The sequence below is a fragment of the Oryzias melastigma genome, linkage group LG21, assembly GCF_002922805.2.
Source record: "Oryzias melastigma strain HK-1 linkage group LG21, ASM292280v2, whole genome shotgun sequence".
Lineage (NCBI taxonomy): Eukaryota > Metazoa > Chordata > Actinopteri > Beloniformes > Adrianichthyidae > Oryzias > Oryzias melastigma.
In genome coordinates this window covers 3,337,022-3,360,841 of record NC_050532.1, presented here as the reverse complement: position 1 = coordinate 3,360,841, position 23,820 = coordinate 3,337,022, and the positions used below count along the sequence as shown (strand labels likewise).

At 38.4% G+C, this 23,820-nt stretch overlaps 1 protein-coding gene across 2 annotated transcripts; it reads left to right on the top strand.

Moving 5' to 3' along the window:
- Positions 1-3,006: 3,006 nt before the first annotated feature.
- rev1 (REV1 DNA directed polymerase) lies at positions 3,007-20,438 on the top strand. 2 transcript variants are annotated; one of them, XM_024286776.2, is made up of 22 exons: positions 3,007-3,417; positions 6,510-6,585; positions 7,652-7,784; positions 7,960-8,128; positions 8,215-8,619; positions 9,074-9,873; positions 11,618-11,716; positions 11,798-11,914; positions 12,848-12,974; positions 13,049-13,177; positions 13,259-13,413; positions 13,490-13,609; positions 13,714-13,934; positions 14,006-14,178; positions 16,105-16,334; positions 16,415-16,581; positions 16,655-16,903; positions 16,983-17,082; positions 17,163-17,365; positions 18,454-18,598; positions 18,670-18,772; positions 18,852-20,438. In XM_024286776.2, the coding sequence occupies exons 2-22, from the start codon at positions 6,520-6,522 to the stop codon at positions 18,961-18,963; spliced, it is 4,023 nt and encodes a 1,340-aa protein (XP_024142544.1). In that variant the 5' UTR covers positions 3,007-3,417; positions 6,510-6,519; the 3' UTR covers positions 18,964-20,438. The 2 variants fall into 2 exon arrangements, with proteins under 2 accessions (XP_024142544.1, XP_024142545.1); XM_024286777.2 differs by having other exon boundaries at positions 3,008-3,417; positions 9,077-9,873.
- The last annotated feature ends 3,382 nt before the right edge of the window (positions 20,439-23,820 follow it).

The window sequence follows — 23,820 nt, the reverse complement described above, 5'->3', positions numbered from 1 at the left end:
TCCATGTGACTGAAATTAATTGACTTTTTGCTTTAACTGTTCATTTTAAAGGCTCGAAGATGAAAACTTAGTTTCGTGCATGTTTGTGCTGGTTGTTGTGGTGAGGCAGAGCACAGGATGTATTTCCATTGAGACAGTGTTACATGGCTGTTGTCATGGACCCGTGACGCTGCTGCTGGGCTCGAGCAAACTGCACGTGCCTCTGCGTCACGGCGGCCTGGTTGCCTTCGCAACGGGATGGTGCCGCCTGAGGACAATGGTTGAAGACAATCAAAACAAAGACATGAAAAAAGAAGTAATGAAGATAAAATAAAATAAAGGGGAAAAATTTGTGGACACGACTGGTATCGACTGAAAAGGAAACGACCAGTGTGACTGACTGGATAAGTGCTATTAAAGAAAACGAGGCTGTGAATGAACGACTGCGAGGTCACAGCAGGAAAACGACGCGGTTGTACTTTGGTTAAAACTGTTGAGCCTCCACGAACTATTGTTGTACAAAGAACAGACATACACTCGGCTGTCCGCTTAGTGGCGGTATTACTACTCAACTTGAAAGCTGAAAAAGACAGGATGACAATAATCAAGCTAGCTATATCCGACCAAACCGGAAGTGGGGCTCACTTGGATTTTCAAAACAATATTTATAGTTGGATGAATGCTGAAAACTGCAGTTATTTTTTATGAAATGCTGAAAACTTTCAAAAGAACCAACAGAAGTGAAGAGAGCTAATTAAGGCAAATCAAGCCATAAATGGAAACAATTGCTAAAAATAAGGTTCACACATTTTAAATTATGTCCAATCATGTTTTTAAACAAAAAAAATGTAAAAATCAACTCTAGGCAATTACATAAATTGATTTAAATAATTTACCTATAGAAGTTACACGGGGGGAGTAGTTGGCACTCTCACTCTCTTCTAAGGCCCTAAATCAACTCCTTTCTGGGACCTTTCTGTGTATAGAGTTAGCATGTTCTCCTCGTCCATGCGTGGGTTTTCTCAGGGCACTCTAGCTTCCCCCTACAATTAAAAATCATGCTTTGGTGACTCTAAATAGTCCCCTTGCCCTTGTGGTAACTTTTTAGGTCCATATAACCCCACAATCACATAAAAGTGTGATCCCTCCAATGACAAAAGTGGCCAAAGGTCGACAGGATTTCCTGTCTGTCATGGACAACGAGAAAATCTAAATTCATTGAAAAAGGGGCTAGGTGTAAATTTGAGTCTCTTGTGGTTGAGTGGCCCTGGAATAAAATCATTCAGGGTGTATCCTACCTTCATCCAACAGTAGTTCTAGGATAGGCTCCAGCAGCTGCATAACCCAACAAAGATTGAGCGGGTTCAGAGGATGGATGTGTGAATACTGAGAAGCAAAGCTGTTCATTTAAGAGGAAATGTTAAAATCTGAATAATCTTTCTAGATGATATAATACTAAAGACATTCTCTTTGAAAAAGCACAAAATTCTTAAGCATTCGAAGAGTTTCTTTCATGAAAAAACATGAAAGTTACTTAATATATATACATATATGCATAAATAAATAGGCCAACTAAAAGTATGAAACAGAAACCTTCTATGTTAGTTATTTTTTCAGACATGGTTCAAATAGGTAAGCATGCAGAATACTTTGAGTTTAAAAAAACACAAAACTCATACATTCCACAGATTGGCTCTGTTAAAAAGAGAACATAAATACATAGGTCGGTGAAATAAAATGTATGAAAAATTAGGAAAAAGTGGTGAAATCCAGTAAACCTTTAAACTTCTAAAGATTTACTTGCTAACTATAGTGCCTGTTTTTCAAAATGCAATGATTCCCATAGTGGTAGATACTCTGTTTTTTATTTATGTATTTTTTCTTTTTTTTTTTTTTTTTACATTTTTTAAGAAGAGAACTGGGCTACAGACATACATTTCTAAATATACTTAATAAATAGTCTGCCATATTGATCAGTCATAGTTCATAACTGAAAGGTCTGATTTGTTGTAACTTACTGTGAATATTACATTGTTCTGAAGCAATAAGTATGCGCCTCTTCTTTTGGAAAATGCCAGTATAAAGGGCAGAACTAGAAAGCCGCGTCTCGTCATTTCAAAGACACCACAAATAGATATCGTTGAGACAAATCTTTCTCAGTATCCAATGTTGTCTCTCCTAAATTGGTTGAGGAAAAAGTTAGGAATAGTTAATGATCAGATTAAGCAGTTTATTAACATGAATGTCTCTGAGAGACATACTGAGTGCTAGTACTAAAATACAACTTCATTATGGCCTTGGTTAGTTTAAGATGTTTTAATCTGAAAAATGTCCATCTTCTGTTCTTACTGCTTTGCATAACAACCCTCCCTTAGATAGTTCTCACTGCCTTGTTGCAAGCAATGTTGACGACATGAACATCATAGTGAAATGAATATAATGAAACAGCCTTTAAGAAATTTGGATTCGCATTCATGACCTTGTGTTTTTTTAATAATAAATATTAATTATGTATTTTTTGGTACAAACAAAAGCAAAAATATAAAAAGGACATTTCTCAAAATGTGATTTTTTTATAACCAATGTTGAGCAGCACAAGATAATATGTTCTTTTAACTAATAAAAGATCAAAGTTTTGCTTTTCATTTAAAATGTGTTCATTCTGGAAGAGCGTTGAGCAAACAAAACATCTTTAGGTCAATAGGGATGTAACATACATTGTTTACCATCTATGTTCACCTTAGCCATCAATTTATAAATGTAACTAATCTAAATGGTATACATTTTAATTAAGTAATCCTTACTTTAAAAAATACATTTTTATTTTATTTATTTATTTATTTTGTTCCTTTTTCACCATTTGTCCTCCCTCGGCAGTCTTATACTACTGGGTTTTGTTATTTTAGTTTGGAGTTGGGCCTTGGTAGTCTTAGTTTGTGGGCTTTGTTTATTTGTTTTCTTTATGTAGTTTTGTTTAGGGAGCTCTTAGCAGGGTCAGCAGTTTCCCTGACTTATTTTACGTTTGGCTAAGGAGCCACTGTGGAGAGATAAAAGAGCCCCATGTGGAGAAACACTGGAGAAACTAAAGTACTGCGAGTCTTGTTTCTTTTATTTTGAAAGCGTCCTTCCCGGAAGCCTCGGTGCAGCTGACAGGCACCGAGAGAGAAAAAGAGAAGGCAAATGGATCAGGCGGCTGAAATGGAGAGCGAATGGATTGGGAGGGTGCGCAGAAACAGTCAAGAGACATGGCGTGGCGGCGTGACACAATAAAGGAATTCCAGCTCACCGTGGGACTCGTCTGAATAATAAAGCCAAGAGGTCGAGCTGGGCGGAGGGTTTCCATTTCGCCGCCGTCTTACCTCGTTTAACCTGAGCACAACGGCTCCGTATCTGCAGGGAGAAGTGTGTGACCAACAACGCCGCCTGACAGCGTAAAAGGTACCACAAAATGACAAAAACTAGTAACAGTCACTCAAACGCACTGTTTGTGTACGACCCCGCAGTGAAGTTCCACAGCCCGCCTCCCTCTTCGTTGTTTACCTTCTAATTCTCCGGGTTTGTTAGCAAGTGCAGTTAAAACATTTCCATTGGCTGTATGGAATTAAAATGGTGATTTCGTGCATTGGCGCGCGCGCAGGAATGCACGGCTGTACATTTCTCTCGTTTGCTATGCTAATGTTAGCAGCTGACCTAGCAGCTAGCTCCAGAAGTGAAGAGCCACATGGGGCTGTGTTGTGACCGACCTGTCAGGGGGAGGCTGCCCGGGCATGTCTGAGGGCACGGAGCTCCGTCCACCGTGCTGCCCAACATCCAACCAACCCACGAGCACGACAGCTAACACCGTGACACGCACGGGACGGATTTGTTTACTCTGTGAAAAGTTTTTAAACTGCAGGAAGAGGTGGCCTGAAAATGAAGAAAGGCACTAGAGAAAGCAGGAAAATAATCTGTCCATGCAGCATTTTTTTTTTAAATTAAATCTCATAGACTGAAATATTAACAAACATACAAAAATGGGAAAATTGCCTTTAAAAAAATCTGGTAGAAAGAATTTCTTAGAATTGAATGTTGTACTGCCTAATAATGTCATTTTTCATACTTCTAAGCAAATGTTTTTCTTCAGCGAGTTTTTATGGACCTAACTGTGGTTCATTTGATTACAGGGACAAAAAACTAGTGGAAAAGACTCATTTTACGGCCGTCTTGAAGTTCAAATTACATCAACAAATAAGAATGGAAAAATTAAAATACCTTTATAGTCATTATACCTGGTATTAGTGCTGGCCGATATGACAATACATATAATGTAAGCGATTAAAACATTTTTATTGCTTAACTTTTGTGCAAAATTTGATTTTCCTACTAAGAAACTTGAAACTGTTTCTCATTTATGACGATTCAGTTACATGTTATTTAAAAATGTAAAGTCAGAATGGCATTTTTGTCCATTTTTTAAGGGAATAATTGAAAATAAACTTTATTGTGGTATATCGTGATATATATTGTTATTGTGATATCAAATTATTTTGTATTTTGGTATAAGATAAGATAATCCTTTATCCGCCCCACAGCGGTAAAATTCAAATGTTGCAGCATTGCACATACAAGAATAAGAATAGAGTTGTACGTACAGGTGAAAAGTGACGTCAAATATTTACAAAAATGTGCAGTGCAAGAAAGAAATACAACAAAGACAGCAAAGATATACAATTTTTCCGTAACACCCAGCACTACCTGGTACAGTTCTCTTCAATGTGGACAGTCAATACAGATAAATAAATAGAAAAGAGAACACCTATTAGTTTGAAAATTATAAGCGTATATACCCATGTTTAGTTTTTTTTTTTTAGTTTTTATATTTATAACTTTTTGCTGATGTTCTTGCTTCAACTTGGCTTGTTCTTTTGGATAACCAAGAAAAAAAAACCTGTATAATGAACACTGGGAAGCTGTTGTACATTGAATCTTAAAAAAAAAAATGTAATTACAAAGAAAAAAAGAACACTGTAGGCTACAAAGAAATGTGCAAAAATCAGACGTCTTTTCAGTCTATTTAAGTCAGCGAAAGGTGTGCAACAAGCTGAAACAATATTCATATTATACACACAAAGGGCCACAAAAAAGAGGAACTGTAGCTGCTGCACACATGCACACCGCCATCTTGAACACAAAAAGTTATTCAAGATCATAATGATTCATTTTTTTGACATTTCATTTTGATTTCTGAGAATTACTTTTGTTTTCTAAAGTGTTTTTTGACTATTTTTATGGAACCAGAAAAGGTAGGTACTATGGGACATCACAGATTAGATGATGTTTGTCCATCATTTTAACAGAAAGTTTTGTGGCAGCGACACTGGATTTACTCCATGCTGATCATTAAACTTTTATAGAATGTAGACGCTAAAGGCGCATTTAAAAAAGAAACGTAAAAAAATAAAACATCATCCTTGAATCAGTGATATCCCAAAGTATCTACCTTTTCCAGTTTTTTATTGTGTTTCATTTTTAAATATTCATTTTGATTTATATACATTTTTTTTATTTCCAAAACATTTCAATTTTTAAAAAAAAATATGTTCTGGAATTTTGTTTTGCTTTCTTAAAATGTAATATTGTATTTTCTTTTTTTTCTATCTATCTTAATAGATCCTCATAAATTAAAAAAATATTCTTAGAATATAAATCACATTTTTTGTTTCCAAAATAACACCAATGAATGCCTGTCTAATTTATTAACATTTATTGAAATAAAAAAAAAATCCTTAAAATTGAACCAAAAATTACTGTATAGTTTGAGTTTTAAATTAAGTATTTCTATTGTCAATATATTGGAGCAAAAAGTATTTTTCATTTATTTTAATAATAATAATTTCTTTATTTCTAGGTCCTAGCTCTTAATGGGACAACAGATTCTCCACTGTGCTGATTTTGAGAAAAGTTTGAAAATGTTTGGAGCAAAGATAAGTTAATACAGCTTTAAAGTTTCTTAAATGTCTAAAAACAGGGTTTTAAATCTAATCTAATCTAATGCATTAAACAAACAAAGCACAACATTATTCTATAACTTGTTAGATTCGGCATATGAAAGATAATTGACTGGATTTCTTTCAGTTGTTTTTTTTTATTTATTTAATTGATAATAAATGTTTGGTTTCAGTTTTTTTTAATCCCTTTTATCTGATAAATCACGGCTGTTTCAAAAGTTCTAGAAGCCAGTCGACGTCTACTGAAGTCTGCCAGTAGAATGACAGTAGAAATTAAAGGGCACATTTCCTTTTTCTTGCACTTGTTTCCAGAGCAACAGCACTTTGGTGTCCACAAATGCTGCTGGCCCGATAATTGGCTCAGCACTCTCAGATGTCAGCCAGTGCTGACCGTTTTAAAGTGGGGAGGTTAGAATAAAAAAAAAAAAAAAAGAAAGGAAATGTCAGATTAATTTACTGACTGATCCATCAGTCTACGTCTGATGTGGTTTGATAAGCAGGCCTCATGCATGTGTGTTTTAATTGAGGAATGGCCTTTTTCAGGTGGCTCAGTATGAGTCGAGATGGCTGGATGAAGAAGAGAGCCAGTGCTGGTGATGACAATGGATGGGCTGAAAGGGTGAGTGTTGAGAGTTTCACAAAGCACATTTTCTCCGAGCACGAAGGGAACATATGATTCAGTGGTATAAAAGCTGTTCAGGGATTGTTCATGGCGTTAGAAAAGCAGCAGCCTTCACTGCTTTAGTCACAGCTACGCATACGGGTGGATACGGGCTTTCTGCTGGTGAAAAGTGGGCATCACCTGCACACTCTGTGCATGCAGCATCTGTGTGCGGTCAGTAAGAAGCCAGTCTGCACATCACTAATGATTATAGTGCGGCATAAGGACATTTTGACATAAATGCATTGTGCTCATGAATACTTCACAATATGGTCGCTACACACATCACAGAGGTATGTTCCATTTTCATTAAGTCTATCAAGGGAACTGAAAAACCCACCTACAGTCCCTGTAAGATGCAGCCACACCTTTCTACAACCTGGAAAACCCATAAGCTGGCAGCACCTTGATCAACCCCCGTATAGGTGCATGTGACTAAAACATATATTCACAGCCTGATGTAGAGATTTTTTTTAAAGAAATTTGCGAAATAGCACATAAAAGTGGCATCCAAAACAGTAAAAAATGAACCAGTTATGATTCTTTTTGTGTACTAGGAAATTACAAAAAAAATATTTAGTGTACACCATTACATACATGAGGACTGGACTGAGTGACTCCTCCCCCTTGCGTTCCAAACAGGAAGTACCCGCTGAGTCCAAGAAGTCCAAATCCCATAGACTTCTACTGAGAAATAAACAGCTACTATTCAGTAATTCTATTTGTCAGAATAACTATTCTTGATCTGCTACATTTTTTCAGTATAGTCTTGCTAATTTAATTTTTTGTGATAATCATAATAGAGGAATATTGAGACCGGGCGTTTCCAGTTTTGTCTCATTTAGAACTGAGTGATGATATGTATTTTATGATACCAAATCCTGTTTTCTCCACTTCATATCTTTAAGTTCTCTCCTCACATCAGAGTTTCAAATCTGTCTTTAAGCCCTTCACTTTTAACCCTCAGAGGAACATGAACAAGCTCACATTTTTCTATCCTTTTTCTATTTTGCATGAATGTCAGGGAGGCTACATGGCTGCCAAGGTGTCCAAGCTGGATGAGCAGTTCAGACTGGATGCCCCCAGAGAAAAGCAGAAGGAAGGAGCATGCTCGGGCATCTTCAGAGGGGTGTCTATTTATGTCAACGGATACACAGGTAAAACTGAGCACACACTTTCTGGGCTCGAGTCTTTCTGTCCTCAATTCCTTCCAGCGAAATAAACCAAATATTTCTTTATATTGCCCCAAATGAGTTACATGTTTTGCACATTTTTTGGGGGAGGTTTTTGTTCATTAAACTATGTAATATGCAATATTGTTTTTATATTTAGAGCCGAGTGCTGATGAACTCCGCAGACTGATGATGCTGCATGGGGGTCAGTTCCATGTCTACTATTCCCGCTCAAAAACCACCCACATCATCGCCAATAATCTGCCCAACTGCAAAATTCAAGATCTCAAGGGGGAAAAAGTCATCAGGCCAGAGTGGATCACTGACAGGTGAGTTCATTTTTAAGGTGAGATTGGTCCTGTTCCGCCCGGATCATTTCATGCTCCGTTTCTCCTTTCCCGTTGGTTTAAAACAGCATCAAGGCCGGGCAGCTTCTACCCCACCTAAAGTACCAGCTGTATGCTAAACAGAAGAGCACACTCTTCCCCGCCGTCGCTCTGCGCCAGACCCTGGAGGTTGCAGGAACAAGCCAAAGTTCCCTTCAGCCAAATGCTCATCAAAAGCTGCATCTGCCACAGCAAAAAATCAGCCTCTCTGTTCCCCACACTGGGCCGTCCTCACTCAGCTGCCAGAACAAGCACATCCCTCCGTCCAGCTGCAGTGGCCCTCACCCTCAGCCCACCCAGCATTCAATAGTCGGTCAAATCATTATCGATTCCAAGCGTAGGAGCCCACTACAGTCCCACCCACCTCAGAACCTAAACCACACAAAGCCCCCATACAAGTCAACTCACCGGAAAGAAGAAGAGAAATTAGCAATGTGAGTATTCTGACTCAACTTTGAACATTTTTCTCCATTTTTACCCTTAAAGGGTAACCAAACAGGGAAGTTAGAGGCTGACTCCACCCACAGCTGGAATTGGAAAATCCAGTCAGAGGGGTGAGGCTTGGGGGCAGGACTGTTATCATTGCTGGAGCTGTAGATCATGGCGTCAGACTTTTGAAACGTACATGGTTTGACCAATCACAAAATTCAACTGTATTACCTCAATTCATCCTGTAGGGGGCAGCACACAGGCGGTTTCTGACTATATTTTCAAGAATTAAGCAAGTTTATTTTAATTTATTAAAAATGTGGCAACAACCAACAGACAACACTTTTAAAGCCCCATTTATAGAGGTTAACAGACAAAAAAAGTGGATTTAGGGTTTGGTTACCCTTTAAAGATCCGAGTCATTTCTGCAAATCTTCTGTAACGTGTCTTGTTCCTCAGCAGAAATGGTATACTGCAGACCTCATCGGATGTTATGAGCCATTCAAAGACAAACAAAATGCAAGAGTGTGTGAAAGGCAGTCCTCGTTTGCCTGGGGCTTCTAACAAGATGAAGGAAGTCCCTCTGACCAATGGACACGCTCATCTTCTCAATGGTGCCTTAAGACCAGAGGACCTGGAACCTGACCAGCCCAAGCATAGAGTCAGGAGTTCACCTGAGAAACCTCAAAGTCCCTCAGAACAGTCCAGGTCTGACCCGTACGAGTTTCCTCTAAGCCCTCCAAAGCAATCTCAAATGTCCCCGGTTGTTCTAGAGCAGCCCAGTACGGAGGACGCCAATGGATGTCAACACACGCCACCCGAAAACCATGACGCTGCAAAAGACAGTGAAACACAACGCCTCACTGAACCATCTCCACAGGTCTCTACGGGTTCTGAGCAAAACCATCTGTCCCAGCCGCCTTTTACCCATTCGCACTCTTTACTCCGCCCAAACGGATTTCACCACAATGCCTTTTCATCTAACCCCGCCCTCTTCAGCCCTACTGGTGTCAAAACCAGACCTAACCTTCACAGCGACCCCTCGTCCAAGTCTTCTGCGGAGCTGCTCGAACAGACGGGTAGTCTGATCTCTGAGTTCTATTCCCACTCGCGTTTGCACCAGATCTCCACGTGGAGGATCGGCTTTTCTGAATACATAAACGAACTTCATCATAAGAAAAAAGAATCCGGGAGCATTTCATACCCGGGGAAAGATCGACTGAGGAAAGCTGCGGCTCAACGACCATCAGATAGTCGAGGTACAGAGGGTACATTTACTTTATTGCTATGTCCAATTGAAAAACAAGTCTTCTTCTGATCTGTTTCAATCTGCACAACAGTATCATTTAAAAAAAAAAAAGATTTTGAAGAACATGTTTTAAAAAAAGGTATCAGAGTAAGAATGGTTATTCTGACAAAAAGAATTAGTTTATTTCTCCATAGAAGTTTATGGGATTTTTTTTTTCTTCTTGTAGCCAGCGTGTACTTCCTGTTTTGAGGGTCCAGTTCTCATGTTAGTGCTTCCTTTTTCCTTCTACAACATAAATAACCTGCGATTGGTGAAAGAATTACAGACGTTTTGAAGCTATACAATTTTTCAGACAAATGTGAACACTGTCACACTTTTCTCTCTTGTTTAAACTCTTAACATCCAAACCGCCATTGAAAAATATCTCCAGTATTATAGAATGAAAACAAAGATTTATGTGGATTTGGAGAGCTGCATGTATCTGTACAGGAGATTGATTGACAAGATCTCCAGCCAGTCTGGATGCAGATCACAATTTGCTGGAAAAAAACATGCAAAATTGTCCCCAAAATAATCAGGAAAACAATCAGACTGCAAAAAATGAACCCCTATATAGTGAGGGAATGCTGTACAGTATATTATTCTGTAGGATGTTTTTTTTTTTTTATCAGAATATTTCATATTTTTCACCACATCTGTGTCTAGATACATATCAAGAGGTTCACCTTGGTCATATTTGCCAGTCTGGTTTATAAAAAGTAAAGAAAAGAATAAACATCTTTAGAACGTTAGTGAAGAGCCGCTGAGAAGATGAAAGAAGAGCCTTTGACAAAAGAAAAATTATGCATTTGTCAGATGAAAACAGAAGTTTGTCATGAAAAATTGAGCCTTCCTCGCATAATAGTATGTCTGAGTATCAACAGTAATTTCCAGAATCAATTTGATTTTATTCACCAGAGCCTTTATTGATTCGATTCCATTTTTTTTTTTAGATTATTTCGATCCACTCAATTTGATTCAATCAATTTTGAGTTTACACATTTAGACATGTTTAAAAATATATGAATAATCTACAGTATATAAATGTTTTGGAGATATTTATATTAATCTGATACCGTTCACAAACTAGTGAAATTATGATGAGATTGTTCCAACAATTGTTCTGCCTCTCCAGGAAGACGTTTCAATTTGCCCACTAGGTGGCGATCACACTATAGCATTACACCTTATAAGAAACTAAGAAGAAAGAATGCACAATAAACCACAAATGGTTACTTTAAAAAATATTTTTTAAAAGAGTTTGGGAAATTAATGCCTCTGAGTTTATGAAGATTTCCGTTTTGTCAGCAATGAGCGTTTAGGTTGACTGAGTGTTAGCATTAGCCGTCCTATAGAAAATCCAGTTATACAATAGCAACGAGCTAGCAGAAATATCGATCTCTACTTTTATGGATCGATTATTGATCTATTAAGCTTAGATTTATCAATCGATTTGATCATCCCAGCCCTACAAAATACGCGTTAATTCCCTCCATATTATGAGGATGCTGCTAATAAATTTGCAAATACAATGGATTCCTGATTATTATTTTTAGAAACCTTTTTTTAAAATCAATTTATTGTATTGACACCTTTAATTGTCTGACATGAAACTGTTATCTGGTCCAAAAATGGTTTGGGACCGCTGATGTAAAGTATTAAAATAATATTGCATTCTCTACACTATGAAACATCTAAACTTTCGTTTGCTTCAGGTACTTCAGCACCAGCCGGTATCAAGTCCTGTATTCTCCACGTGGACATGGACTGTTTTTTTGTGTCTGTGGGGATCCGACATCGACCGGACCTGAAAGGTGTGTCATCATTTCATACTGTCTGGAGAATTTGAGCTTTGGCTTTTATACGCATATGCTTCTTTTTTTTTTTTTTAACAGGAAAACCCGTTGCTGTCACCAGTAACCGTGGACACGGCCGGGTTCCTGCAAGAGCCGGAGCGAACCCTCAGGTGGAGCAGCAGTACTACCAGAGAAGACATTCTCATCCTCAGCCCGGTATGACCACAGTAGTACATAAGTGTGCTGTCCTACAGTTCCCTCACAGTCTGGCTGTTGGTAGCAGCCACACTGGTCTATCAATACAGACTCACTTGAAAACAGCTACATCGGTTCAGAAGCATCCTATCAGCAAACAGCAGCTCCTCCATAATGAAAGGAATGAGAATGCTCACAAATACCTAGGATAGGCTCCAGCAGCCCCATGATAGCGATTGATGGACATCCATAATAAAATGCAAAATGCATTTTGCCCTCAAATCTAAAATATGACTTAAAAATCTAGCTTTTGTTTACTTTTTAATATTTGTTTATATCCTCTGTTTCTAAATTTGAACCAAAAATCATCCAGATCTAGAAACAATTGGAAGAATATTCCCCTAGTGGTCACTTGATGAACTGTCTCCAACTCATCTTGCTATAACATAAGCTTTAAATCCAGTTGCCAGAGTTTCTTTTTTCTCTTTTGGTTCAGCCTGGTGATAAAAGCAAAAGATTTTAAAATTACATTGTTCCCTCGCTATATTGGGTTATTCACCTTTTCAGTCTCACTGTTTTGCAGACCGGAGACCTTGTCAATCCATGTCCTACAGGGCGTGTCTCTTGTACAGACACGTGCAGTTTGCCAATTCTACATAAATCTTGTCTTATTTCTTTAATCCTGGACATATTTTTATACAAAGATTTGAACTTTGAGGGTTTAAACAAGAGAGAAAAATGTGAAAATGTTCGTGTTTGTGTGATAATATTGTAGAGAGTGTGTAAAGAGGTTTTACAGCTTTAAAACAATTAATTCTATCGCATAGATTTTGCCTATTGTGGGTTATTTATTGAACACAATCGACAAGCAATGTAAAGAAATTTGTAATGTGATGAATGATGAAAAAAACTAAGTAAGCAGTAAAACAAATATATATATATATATTTTAATAGAGAAAGAAGATGATCTTTTACACACATCCCCATCACAAGAGAGTCCAGACTCGCGTGCCAACAGCGTGGATCTGGATTCTGCTGCTCTCTCAATGGCTGAGATTGCGTCCTGCAGTTATGAGGCGAGGTAAGACGCTAAAACAAAACCCCAAGGCTGTGTGTGGACAGGACGGTGGAATCTGTACAATCTCTGCTCCACAGGCAGGCGGGTGTGAGGAACGGGATGTTTTTTGGCAGAGCAAAGCAGCTGTGCCCCTCTCTGCAGTCCGTCCCGTATGATTTTGAAGCCTACAAAGAGGTGGCCATTAGCATGTATGAAATTCTGGCAAGGTGAGAGCTAAACTCTGTGGATCCATGCTTTGTTTTTTTGCAAGTAAACCCCCCCTAACTTCTGCTTGCTGCCCCCCACAGTTACACACATGACATTGAAGCTCTCAGCTGTGATGAAGCATTGATAGATGGCTCTGCTCTGCTTGCTGAGTTGGGAATTAGCCCCGATGATTTGGCTCAAGCCATCAGAGCAGACATCAAGGAGAAAACTGGATGCTGTGCGTCAGTGGGCATGGGTGAGCCATGTTTGCCCTGTGGTTTTTAATAAGAAATAATCGCATGAATTCAAACAAACTAATCTGATATGCGCAGGGTCCAACATCCTGTTGGCTCGGCTGGCAACTCGCAAGGCTAAGCCAAACGGGCAGCACTTCCTAAAGTCTGAAGAAGTGGATGATTTTATCAGAGACCTGCCAGTCACCAGATTACCAGGTAGCTCCGCAGCACCACCTGCTGGCCATGGACATTGTTTTGCAATCTGCTTCTGTTTGTGCAAAAACTTAATACAATTAATAACATTTTTTCTGTTTTTTTAGGGGTGGGGCACGTAATGGGCAAAAAACTGGGTACTCTTGGTGTGACCACCTGTGGGGAGCTCCAGCAGGTGTCTTTGTCTCAGCTGCAGAAGAAGTTCGGCCCCCGAACAGGACAAACTCTGTTTCGCTTCTGTAGGGGTTTGGACGATCGTCCCGTCCGCTGCGAGAAGGAAAGAAAATCCGTTTCAGCAGAGATGAACTACAACATCCGCTTTACAAAGGTTAAGACTTTTACTTTTCCCTTTCTGGCTTTTGCTTTTTTCTAAAAGCCTCTCTCGTTTCTCATCAACAGGTCGAAGAGGCAGAGAGCTTCCTGACAAATTTATCCATGGAGGTGCAAAAACGTTTACAGGAAGCAGGACTGCGGGGTCGCAGGGTGACCCTCAAAGTCATGGTTCGCAAGGTTGGAGCGCCGCTTGAGTCGGCCAAATATGGTGGTCATGGCATATGTGATAACTTAGCCAGGTAGGACAAATGGCTTCCTTTGGAGAGCAGTGGTCCCTAACCCTTTTTTAGGCCACAGGCCGGTTTAATGTCGGACAATATTTCATATTTAATTTATTAAGCTTACAATATCCTAAAATCAATTAAAATGCTAGGATATAAAAATTAGTTTAACAAGACGAATTGAAACTGTAGATATCTTACAGAGGATGAAGATTCAGTGGAACAAAGATGTTGCTTTGTAGAAGTTGTTTTTGATTAGTAAGAAATTCTAAAAAGGCAGCTTTACATTTTTTAGGGCTGTGAACATTAACACATTAACGCACGCAATTAATCAAAAAGATCTGGAGCATAAATATGTATTGACACAAATCAATTGAAGAAACAGTCATTCACTTTACCTTGGGGGTTCAGGCTTCCACAGCGTGCGTTAAAACATTTCGTTGGGTGTTGTCCCACTTACACCATGGTCACTTACAAAATAAATAAATATTCAATCGGTTTTTTTGTACTTTATTCTTGCTATTTTTGTGGTTTAACTCATTTTTTCACAAAAAGCGGATCTTTGATCCATGGTCCAGTGCCATATTGTACAATTACATTTTACCTGAAAAAACATTGTGATTAATCGTGATTAATCGCAACACAAAAGTGCGATTAATCTGATTTTTCTGTAATCGATTGACAGCACTAATTAAAAATAAATGTTATAAATGTAGAGTTTCGTGTGTGATTTCATATTGTGATTATTCCCAGATAATATTGAGACTAAAAAAGAAAAAATTATAGCGATATCGCGATTAATTTTTTTCCCAGTTTGCGATTAATTAGTTAACATTTTTTAATCAATTCCCAGCCCTATTTTTTTTTTTATTATGGTTGGCCAATATAACACAGAAAACTAAATTAAAGCTCTGATTATCTTTCTAGACAAAAAGATTACGGTAATCATATTTTGTTTTAATTAAATACTGACTGTATTTCTCTTTAACACAGAGGAATATTTTCTGTGCTAAAGTTTTTGCCATCTTTAGCTTTTCTGTTGGAAAATTCTTAAATGTCCCTTTAATCAGTTTCCTCAAATCATCTATTTTATTTTATTTTATTGAATCTTCTTTCTCTGTAAAAGGATGGCATTCCTTTCAACATTAAACACTCACAAGATTTGCACCGCTGCAGCATTTCGCATCAAGCGTCTCCCAACTGTAGGTGGAGGAGCATCGCTAGTAAACAGTAGAAAGAGAAGAGAAGAAGAAGAAGAAGCCCCTCCCTGCTCGTCCAGTGTGAACACCATGTGCTAAACGCATGTTCAAGAATGTGCATTTAGCACATTACATGCTCACTGTGAACAGAGCATCACATTAGAGAGTCAGTTGGCATGTATTGTGAAACAATCAATCTATATTTTGAGGAAGGCTCCTGGTTTTGGTTGTTAAGGGAATATTTCTTTTTTTTTAGTTGAAGAGTCTTTATCCAAAAAAACTTCAAAGATGTTTTTTGTTTTATTTTTTCTAACTATCTTAGCCTTTAATTTAGCAGTCGTAGCAGCAGCTTTAAGGATGTTTTTATGACGTGACTGCGGTGGATGACCTGACATGTGTCAGGAGTACGTCATAGAGCATTTTTTTTAAAACATAACTTTAACATAAGTTTGAATAAAAAAGGCACATTATTCTAGAATAAATCAACTAAAACCTTTAATAACTTTCAATATTTTACTCTCCATAAAAATATATTTGTCAAAATGATAAAAGTCAGAAATGAACTCAACATTTGAAAAAATACACTCAAAGTCATTTTATATAAGAAATTTCAAAATAAGATGGAAAAAAAATCACAAATCGGACTGCTACTTGTCTGCAGCTCTGGGTTGGGGACCGCTGTTGTAGAGTACACATGGAAACTGCTTTTCCTCATGATGATGCTCATCCTTTTACTTTATCTTAGAACTGTGATGCTCGCTCAGCCCACCGACAGCGGTCAGTTGATCGCCTCTGCAGTCATCAAGCTGCTCCACGCCATGCAGCTGCAGGCGCAGGATTTAAGAGGAATTGGGATCCAGGTTCAACAACTCGAAGGAAATCGGCACCCTCCACCGGACAGTCGGGGTCCTCGATCATGCTCTATTAAGGAGATGTTGTTGGGCCAAGGGTTGGCCGTCAGATCCAACAAGAACAGTTAGTTTATTTGTGCACTTTTTATTGTTGTTTTGAAGTCGGACAAAATCCCAACACAATTTTTGTCTGGAATGTTGTAGATTCTCGTAAGGAACACTCCACTCCATCAGCTAGCTCCTCTTCGCTGACCTCGTCCCCCACTGAGCCGGTTCCAGGAACAAGCAAAGAACAGCCGACAAGCAGGCAGACACCCAAACATTCACGCGCACGTCTCAGCATCACCATTGAAGTTCCCTCCCCTTCGCAGGTATATCCCAGAACATGTTTCCTGTTTGGTAACACCCTCATTATTTTTAACCCTTTTTACCCCTCTCTCTAAGGTGGATCGTTCCGTGCTGGAAGCTCTCCCCCCAGAGTTGAGAGAACAAGTAGAGCAGTCGTGGACCAAGAGAGATAGAATACCAAATAACTGCCATTCGCCTGCTCTGCAGCAGTCCTTGCCACACCCCCGCCAAGCTTCGCCGCCACGCCCAGCACTGTCCAGTCCACCTGCTGGAACTTTAGTCCTGCAGATTCCAAACCAGCCAAACAGTCCAGGAATTGTACTCGAACTACCAAGCTTCTCACAGGTCAGAATTATTACTTTTATTCAGAATTTTGTCCCAAAAAAAAAAAAAGTTAAATAATTGCTCATCCTTTGGATTTCAGGTTGATCCCGATGTGTTTGCAGCCCTCCCCAAAGAGCTACAGGAAGAACTCAAGTCCGCTTACAACCGTGCAACCAACGTGCAAGCGCAGGGGAAAGCAGGTGAGTCGATTTTTTTCAACTCTTGCCAACATTTATTTGTGTCTTAAGCCTTATTTTTCACTTTCTTGGTTCATCTGCAGTGGAGCAGAAGAATCCACTGCTACAGCTAAAGCAGTCGGCGGTGGGAACCGGCGTTGGTCGGGTGAAAAGGCGCTACAAGAGGAAGAACGCAGTCAGCCCACTTAAAAAAGGAACTTCACCCCTGAAGAGGCAGCAGACGAACAGTCCGGTCAAATCCATAGGAGCTGCTGGAAAATCAAGAGAGCCGATCAATATACCAAAGGTGAGTCTGGCCGTGGTGGCAGTCTGAAGATACGTATACACCTGATACGTGTGGACAAGAGGGAGGAGCTCCTTCTTCTTTTTATTTTCACTAGAGCGTGTCTAACAAAACGGAAACGATTTGGTTTATTGCTAGGCTAGCATCCTTGCAATGGTAGATAAGAAGTGGCCTTAGATTATCTGTATTTGTCTGGGTTCACCAGATTAACCAAATCCAAGTGTCACAACCAAATCTGAGTCCCTGATTGGTCAAAATTCAACCTGGTTTAACTTGCGATGTTCATGTGCCTCGTGTTTTGTATGTAGAGCCAAAAAATGTATGTAAAAACTTTGGTAGATTTATGTTAAGATGAGAGTTTTGAAACCCAAAGTGATGGCTTGAACGTGCGTTGTTGAGGCCGATGTGAACGTAGCTTTATAATATGGAGAGAAAATAGACTCACCCCAATTTGTGCATGCGCAATTCTTGATTTCGTGCATTAGTACCAAAATTACGGCTTAAAAAACACAATTTACACCTGCACAACAAAAATTACAACAGCTGGAGACTAACTACACGCACAAATCTTTAAAAATTATGCACAAATTGACATTTCCCCTTTTTCTTTAAAAGATATGTTGATAATTATTATTACAAAGTCTAAATATGTGTTTTTAAAATACTCAACACTAATGTGAAGTTTCACCAGATAATATTCACAATTTAAGTTCAAAGCGGCTGAAAAAAACTGATGACCCAGCATTCTAGTAGCATTTAAACGCATCACTTACACACAAATCTTAGAGACGTGAAGCGTCTCTAAGATTTGTGTGTAAATGTGGTTTTATGTGTACGCGACGAGCAATTTGTTCGTAATTTTTAAAGATTTGTGTGTGTCATTAGTTTCAAGCTGTTGTAATTTTCATTTGTGCTTGTGTAAATTGTATTTTTTTAATTTTGTATTTTTGTACTTATGCACAAAATGTATTGTACGAGTTACAAATTAAGAATTACGTGCACACAAATCAGGGGCAACTGTTTTCTCTCCAAACAATAGCGGTGTGCATCTTCACTGGACCTCACAGCTTTCATATATTTCCTGTGTTCAGACTGAAAACAATCCCTCCACCTCAAAACTGGACCTCGCAGAACCTCCAGTCGAGGCCGTTTCTCGCCCTGTTCCAATGCTGGCCGGAGCCTTTGACCTGACAGACATCAGAACACTACTGCGGGAATGGGTCACCACCATCACTGGTACCTTCCTAACAGAACATTAAGTTTGAGTTTGTCTTTTTAGCTTCTTAAATACTGATACTTTTTGTTAGAACCAATGGAGGAGGACATCCTGCAGGTGGTGAAATACTGCACTGATCTGATCGAAGACAAAGATCTGGAAAAGTTGGATTTGATTATAAAGTACATGAAGAGGTCAGTTCTGTAGTGTTAAACCTTTTCAATGCATCTCTAGTTTTTGCACATTTTGGACTTGCTTTTCTTTGGTTTGCAGGCTCATGCAGCAGTCAGTGGAGTCTGTGTGGAGCATGGCGTTCGACTTCATCCTGGACAACGTTCAGGTGGTTTTGCAGCAAGCGTATGGTAGCATCCTGAAGATAACGTGAAGGAGCAGTCACCGTCTTCACTGGATGTGGATTTTGCACTTTTGTTTTTACATCTAGTAGGGAAGTCACATGGAAGTGATTTCCTTTGTAATTCTTTCTCAAGTGTGCCACGTTTACCAGTGATCTCTGTGGCCAACATGCATATGAGCGTGAGCCATGACAGTATTTGATAGTTCAGTATGTATTGTTTTGTTTTTTTATTGACCGACTCCAAATTGTTTAGTTCACCTCCCCCTGTGAAGAACAGCAGCTTTTTAAACGTGTTTATTTCTGCGGACGATGCATGCTTACCTGTTTCTAGAACATTGTTCCAGTAGGAAAAAGTTGTTTTATCCTTTCATAGTGGCTGTTTTCCCCTTCATTTTGGTGTAGGAATTCTCTTTTCTCATTTGTAGAAGTATTCGTGTTCCATGCGTGCTCATCATGTTCAAGGACATCTCCTACCTGTTGAATCGAAGGGTTCATGTGTGCACGGAACTCTGAAAACGGCAACAAAAAGACACAGTTGTTCTACTCTGTGGTGCTCTGCTTTTCCAGCACTTATCTGTGAAATATTCAAAACTGCTGCACACAGTAGAATATTTTTTCTTCTTCTCTTTAAAAAAAAAAAAAGGAAGTGCCAAATCTTATTATTCAGTGTAAATAATGTTTTTAAAACCGTGGTTGAGAGTTTTTAAGGAAAAAAAAGTGGAGAGGACTTGCCTCTTGTATTGTTTACCTGTAGTGAATTCTTAGTAAGAGTCTTAAAATTGTAACACTACTCACTCTTTAATTGTTCCAACGTGGAAATCAGAAGCTCGCCAAAGTACCTCATGGAGGTTTAGTTACTGATTCTCTGTAGCACTCTGATTTGGGAGAACATTGATGGCAATCAAGCAGCTTATGCATCTTTTTTTCTACTTTACAAGCAAGATGTCTACTCAAAAATAATGCCATGTTCAGTAAGCGTTTGTTTTAAGAAAGGATCAAGCATTACAACATGCTTTCACTGATTAATAATGTTTATATATAGAATATACAAAGGATTCTTGATTTGTATATTTACAGGGGATTTCTTACTTCTTGTGATATTCACTCTGGAAAACGCATGAGGCTACATTTCTGTATTTGTGCACATATTCATTTTTGTAACAATCACTTGGAAGAAGGTACTCATTGTAATATGGCCGGATGACCTCTAATCTCTCCTTGGGAGATATTATGTATGTAGTTTAAAAGCAGTATCCTTATATGCAAAGCAGATCAGTCTGTCACCATTTTGATGACTTGTTGAATTGAATGTAATCTGGAATGTGTATATTTTCACTCACTTTCACTCGGTGTAAGTTTCTTCACCTGTTGTCTTTTCATCAAAGGAGTGGCCACAGGTAAAAATTGGCCAGTGTTCTTAAAACTGGCTTGTGCCTGAAGACCTGAAGCTGTGAACTTGTTTGTAAGTTTTCTAAACCTTGGTAATAAACTGAATTCTGTATGGATTTATGTGTTTCTTCATTGCTTTAATTTAGTTTTTGAAGGGACTTAGTGTTGTAGCCTTTTTCTGATGATGGACAGATGTTAGGAAAATGAAGGTTAAAAATGCATTTCTTTGTTCAAATTGTTGTGAATTGGGAACAAGCCAGAAAAATTTGCTTGTGAAATAGGAAATACACTGACCAGGCTAAACAAATAGATACGTCTTTGTTTTCCTCGTCTGAGCTGACATCTGGATCAAACCTGTACGGCTGGATAACTCACCATTTTTGTTGTCCCTTTAACGTTAGGTTGGGGCTGTGAGAGAGTGTAAACTGATGGATGATGGGAAGTTGGGAAGGGTTGCCCTGTGCAACTCGTCCCACTCACAACTCGAAAGCAAATTTTGAATAAAATACTGTCACTCTCCAGGAACTAGAAGACGACACAATTTCAACAAAAAAATTGTCTAAAAATGAACATAATCATTTTTTTTTTAAACACTAGAAAGACTTTAAAAATAGCTGACAAGATAATTAGGGTGAGTATCTAAAGAGATGCCAAAATACTTTAAATAATGACATGCAAAAGCTGTGAAGTTGATCAATGTTTTCAGTGGCAAAGTTTACCATTTTTGTAAAATGTCTGCTGCATTTGAGAAACTTTTCCTACTAATATACTTAACTTTACTCTAACAATTACACCTTTAATACTGAAAAGCAGCCTTTTGTCAGCTTGGTAATTGTTTTCTTGTTTGTCATTTTTACACAGGGTTCCTACAAGTTTCTTGAAGTTCAATTTCAGATTTGTTAAGGCAATGCATGTCAAAAATTAAGACGAATTTCTCAGCTAATTTCCCATTTTATTTATTTATTCCTATGTTATGATTAAACTTTAGCCTCTTATCTTGTTGTCTGCTCTGTGACTCTTTAGCACACTTATTTTTTTTCTCAAACCAGAAGTACATTTCCATTATTTGATCAAAATAATAATAGTTGAGATATTATATTTTTGACAAGAAATGTGAAACGTAGAAGTTTCAAACGGTACAATTTTAAGACAGCTATCAAAATTCAAAACTTTTTTAAAGCATTTTTTTCCAAATTCGTACATTCAAGGCCTTTTTGGGACCCCGTGGGAACCATAGATATCATATAAAAATTTATTTTTATTTCTCAAAAGTTCTTTTGTAATGGAATGGACAAATTTTAGAGTTGAATTAATTTGTGTAATCCATATGTAGAAATATTTCTGCCACACAGCATATATGTGTATTTGTGATTTACATCAAGTATTTTGTTTAGAATAACCCACACCAGCAGTTCTGTGTCTTATTTTTAAGTTTAGAAGTCATATCTGTAATTTAATTACTTACAAGTAAATTAGGATTTATTTGTAACTTTTGGGACCGCCACATAAAACCACTGAATTCTGCCTCCTTGTGGTTCAAATGAGAACGATATTTTAGCACTAGTTTAAAAAGAAAAATCAGGAAACCTGTGAAATGTCACGTGTTTTTTTCTGATGATAAATAACTGGGTTCAAATTATTTTGATCGTGATCTAAAGGTCAAACTTACTTTTAGATACCTCCTGATCCAGAGAGTTTCAGGCTTTTATTCTGAAGCTCCAATAGGCTCCAGCCACCAGTAGCAGAGGAAGAGGTGGATCCCTGTTTGCCAATGCTTTACTTTTTTTTTTAAATAAAGTTATTTAATACTTAAATCGTTTAGCTTTTTGATCAAACTGATGAGTTATATATATTCTAAATGTATGGTTTGTAAAAGGTAGGGTTTTTGTTTCTTGTTGTATTTGATAATGTGCTTTGTTCACAGTCATCATCATCATGGGGTTTATAAGCAGAAAAACCTGGAAGCAGATGAAAGGAGTGACCATTTTAAATCCCCACAATCCTTTGCAGACGTAAAAATGAAGGATATCTTGTGATTTCTGGTTATATCAGAAAAAAAAACATATGAACATTTATTTGTTAAGAAAGATACATTGAATATTAACAAACATTAAAAACAACAACAACAAGTAGATGAGAATTAAAATCATGATTACAAAGCAAATCTGAGTAGATCACAACATATTAAAAATGGGGGAAAGTTCGATGTATCAGCAGGTATTTAGATATTTTTCATAAGTTTTTATGGCTTTAATTCCTGAGAGGTTCACAATAATTGTGAACTTTCTGGCTTAAGCTGCCAGAAAGAAAGATAAACAAAACCAAAACTTTGTGTGCTTTTTTTCCCACTATAATATGGTCCTTGCAGTCATGCAAAAATAAAGGAGAGAGAGAGGAAGAAAGAAAAAAAAAATAAAAATGAACCTGCGGCCCGAGTCACTTGGCCTGCAAGGTTCAGCAAGCCTGGCGGTTGTGGGGATCTGGGGGGACTGTGGTGCCAGGGGGATATGGTGACGGGTGGGTGTGGGGGAGGGGAGGTACTGGTCGGCTGCGGCCGACCTACGTATGTTTGTGTACGTCAGTGTATGAGTGTGATGCAAGCAATGACCAGCCAGGCTTGATCTAACAGTCCGATTGTCGCTGACTGCTATTTATACCCCACCTATCATCACACCTGCCAAAGACATGGTTTTAACTCCAATGTTTTTTTTGGCCAATTCGAATTGTACGCTATATGGTTGTTAACTGTAAATGAAATATGAAGAAAAATAAATTTGATTTCAAATGTTTTTTCCTTTACAAAGATACATTTTGATACATTTTGAGCCGCAGTGCATGCAGGGAAACGTGACGTCAAAGGCAACCAAGTCTCCTACAAAAACGTTCAGTACCCACAGAGAAAAACATAGCAGTTTCACAAAACGGGTCTAAATTGTGGAATTGCTACGTCTCATTCAGTAGGTGTGTTTGAGATCCCCCGGCGCTGCGCAGATCGCCTGGATTGCGGTGCATGTTGGTTAGTTTCTTGCACTGACGTCAAATGTGCGGCTTCACGAAGTATCGCGAGAAAGGGGCGGGTAAAAAACCTCCCTTTCCGGGTTAAACTTTGTTTTCGTTCCGGGTCATAGACTGTTTGACGTCCATCGCTGTTGACGTCCAATATGGCGACGTCCATACGTCAAACCGCCATGACAGCCTGCAGCGAGGTGCCTCTCCCTTCCTAAGCCAGCGCAGCCAGAAAATAGGTACTGCGCCAGAAAAATGGTTGGAAAAGGCAATTTGGGCTGTTGCTCATCTCATGGACAAACAGGGTAATTATCTTGATTATAGCTCTTTTTGTGCAAAATATAATTTGACCTGCACATCAAAAGAATATGATAAAGTAATTAAATCCATTCCAATTCCTACTGAAAATCTTGCTCAGCAAATATTACTACAGCAACACTCTTCAGAGATGAGGCAACTCTGTGTGGAAGGTTTTTTGCTGAGTGATAAAAA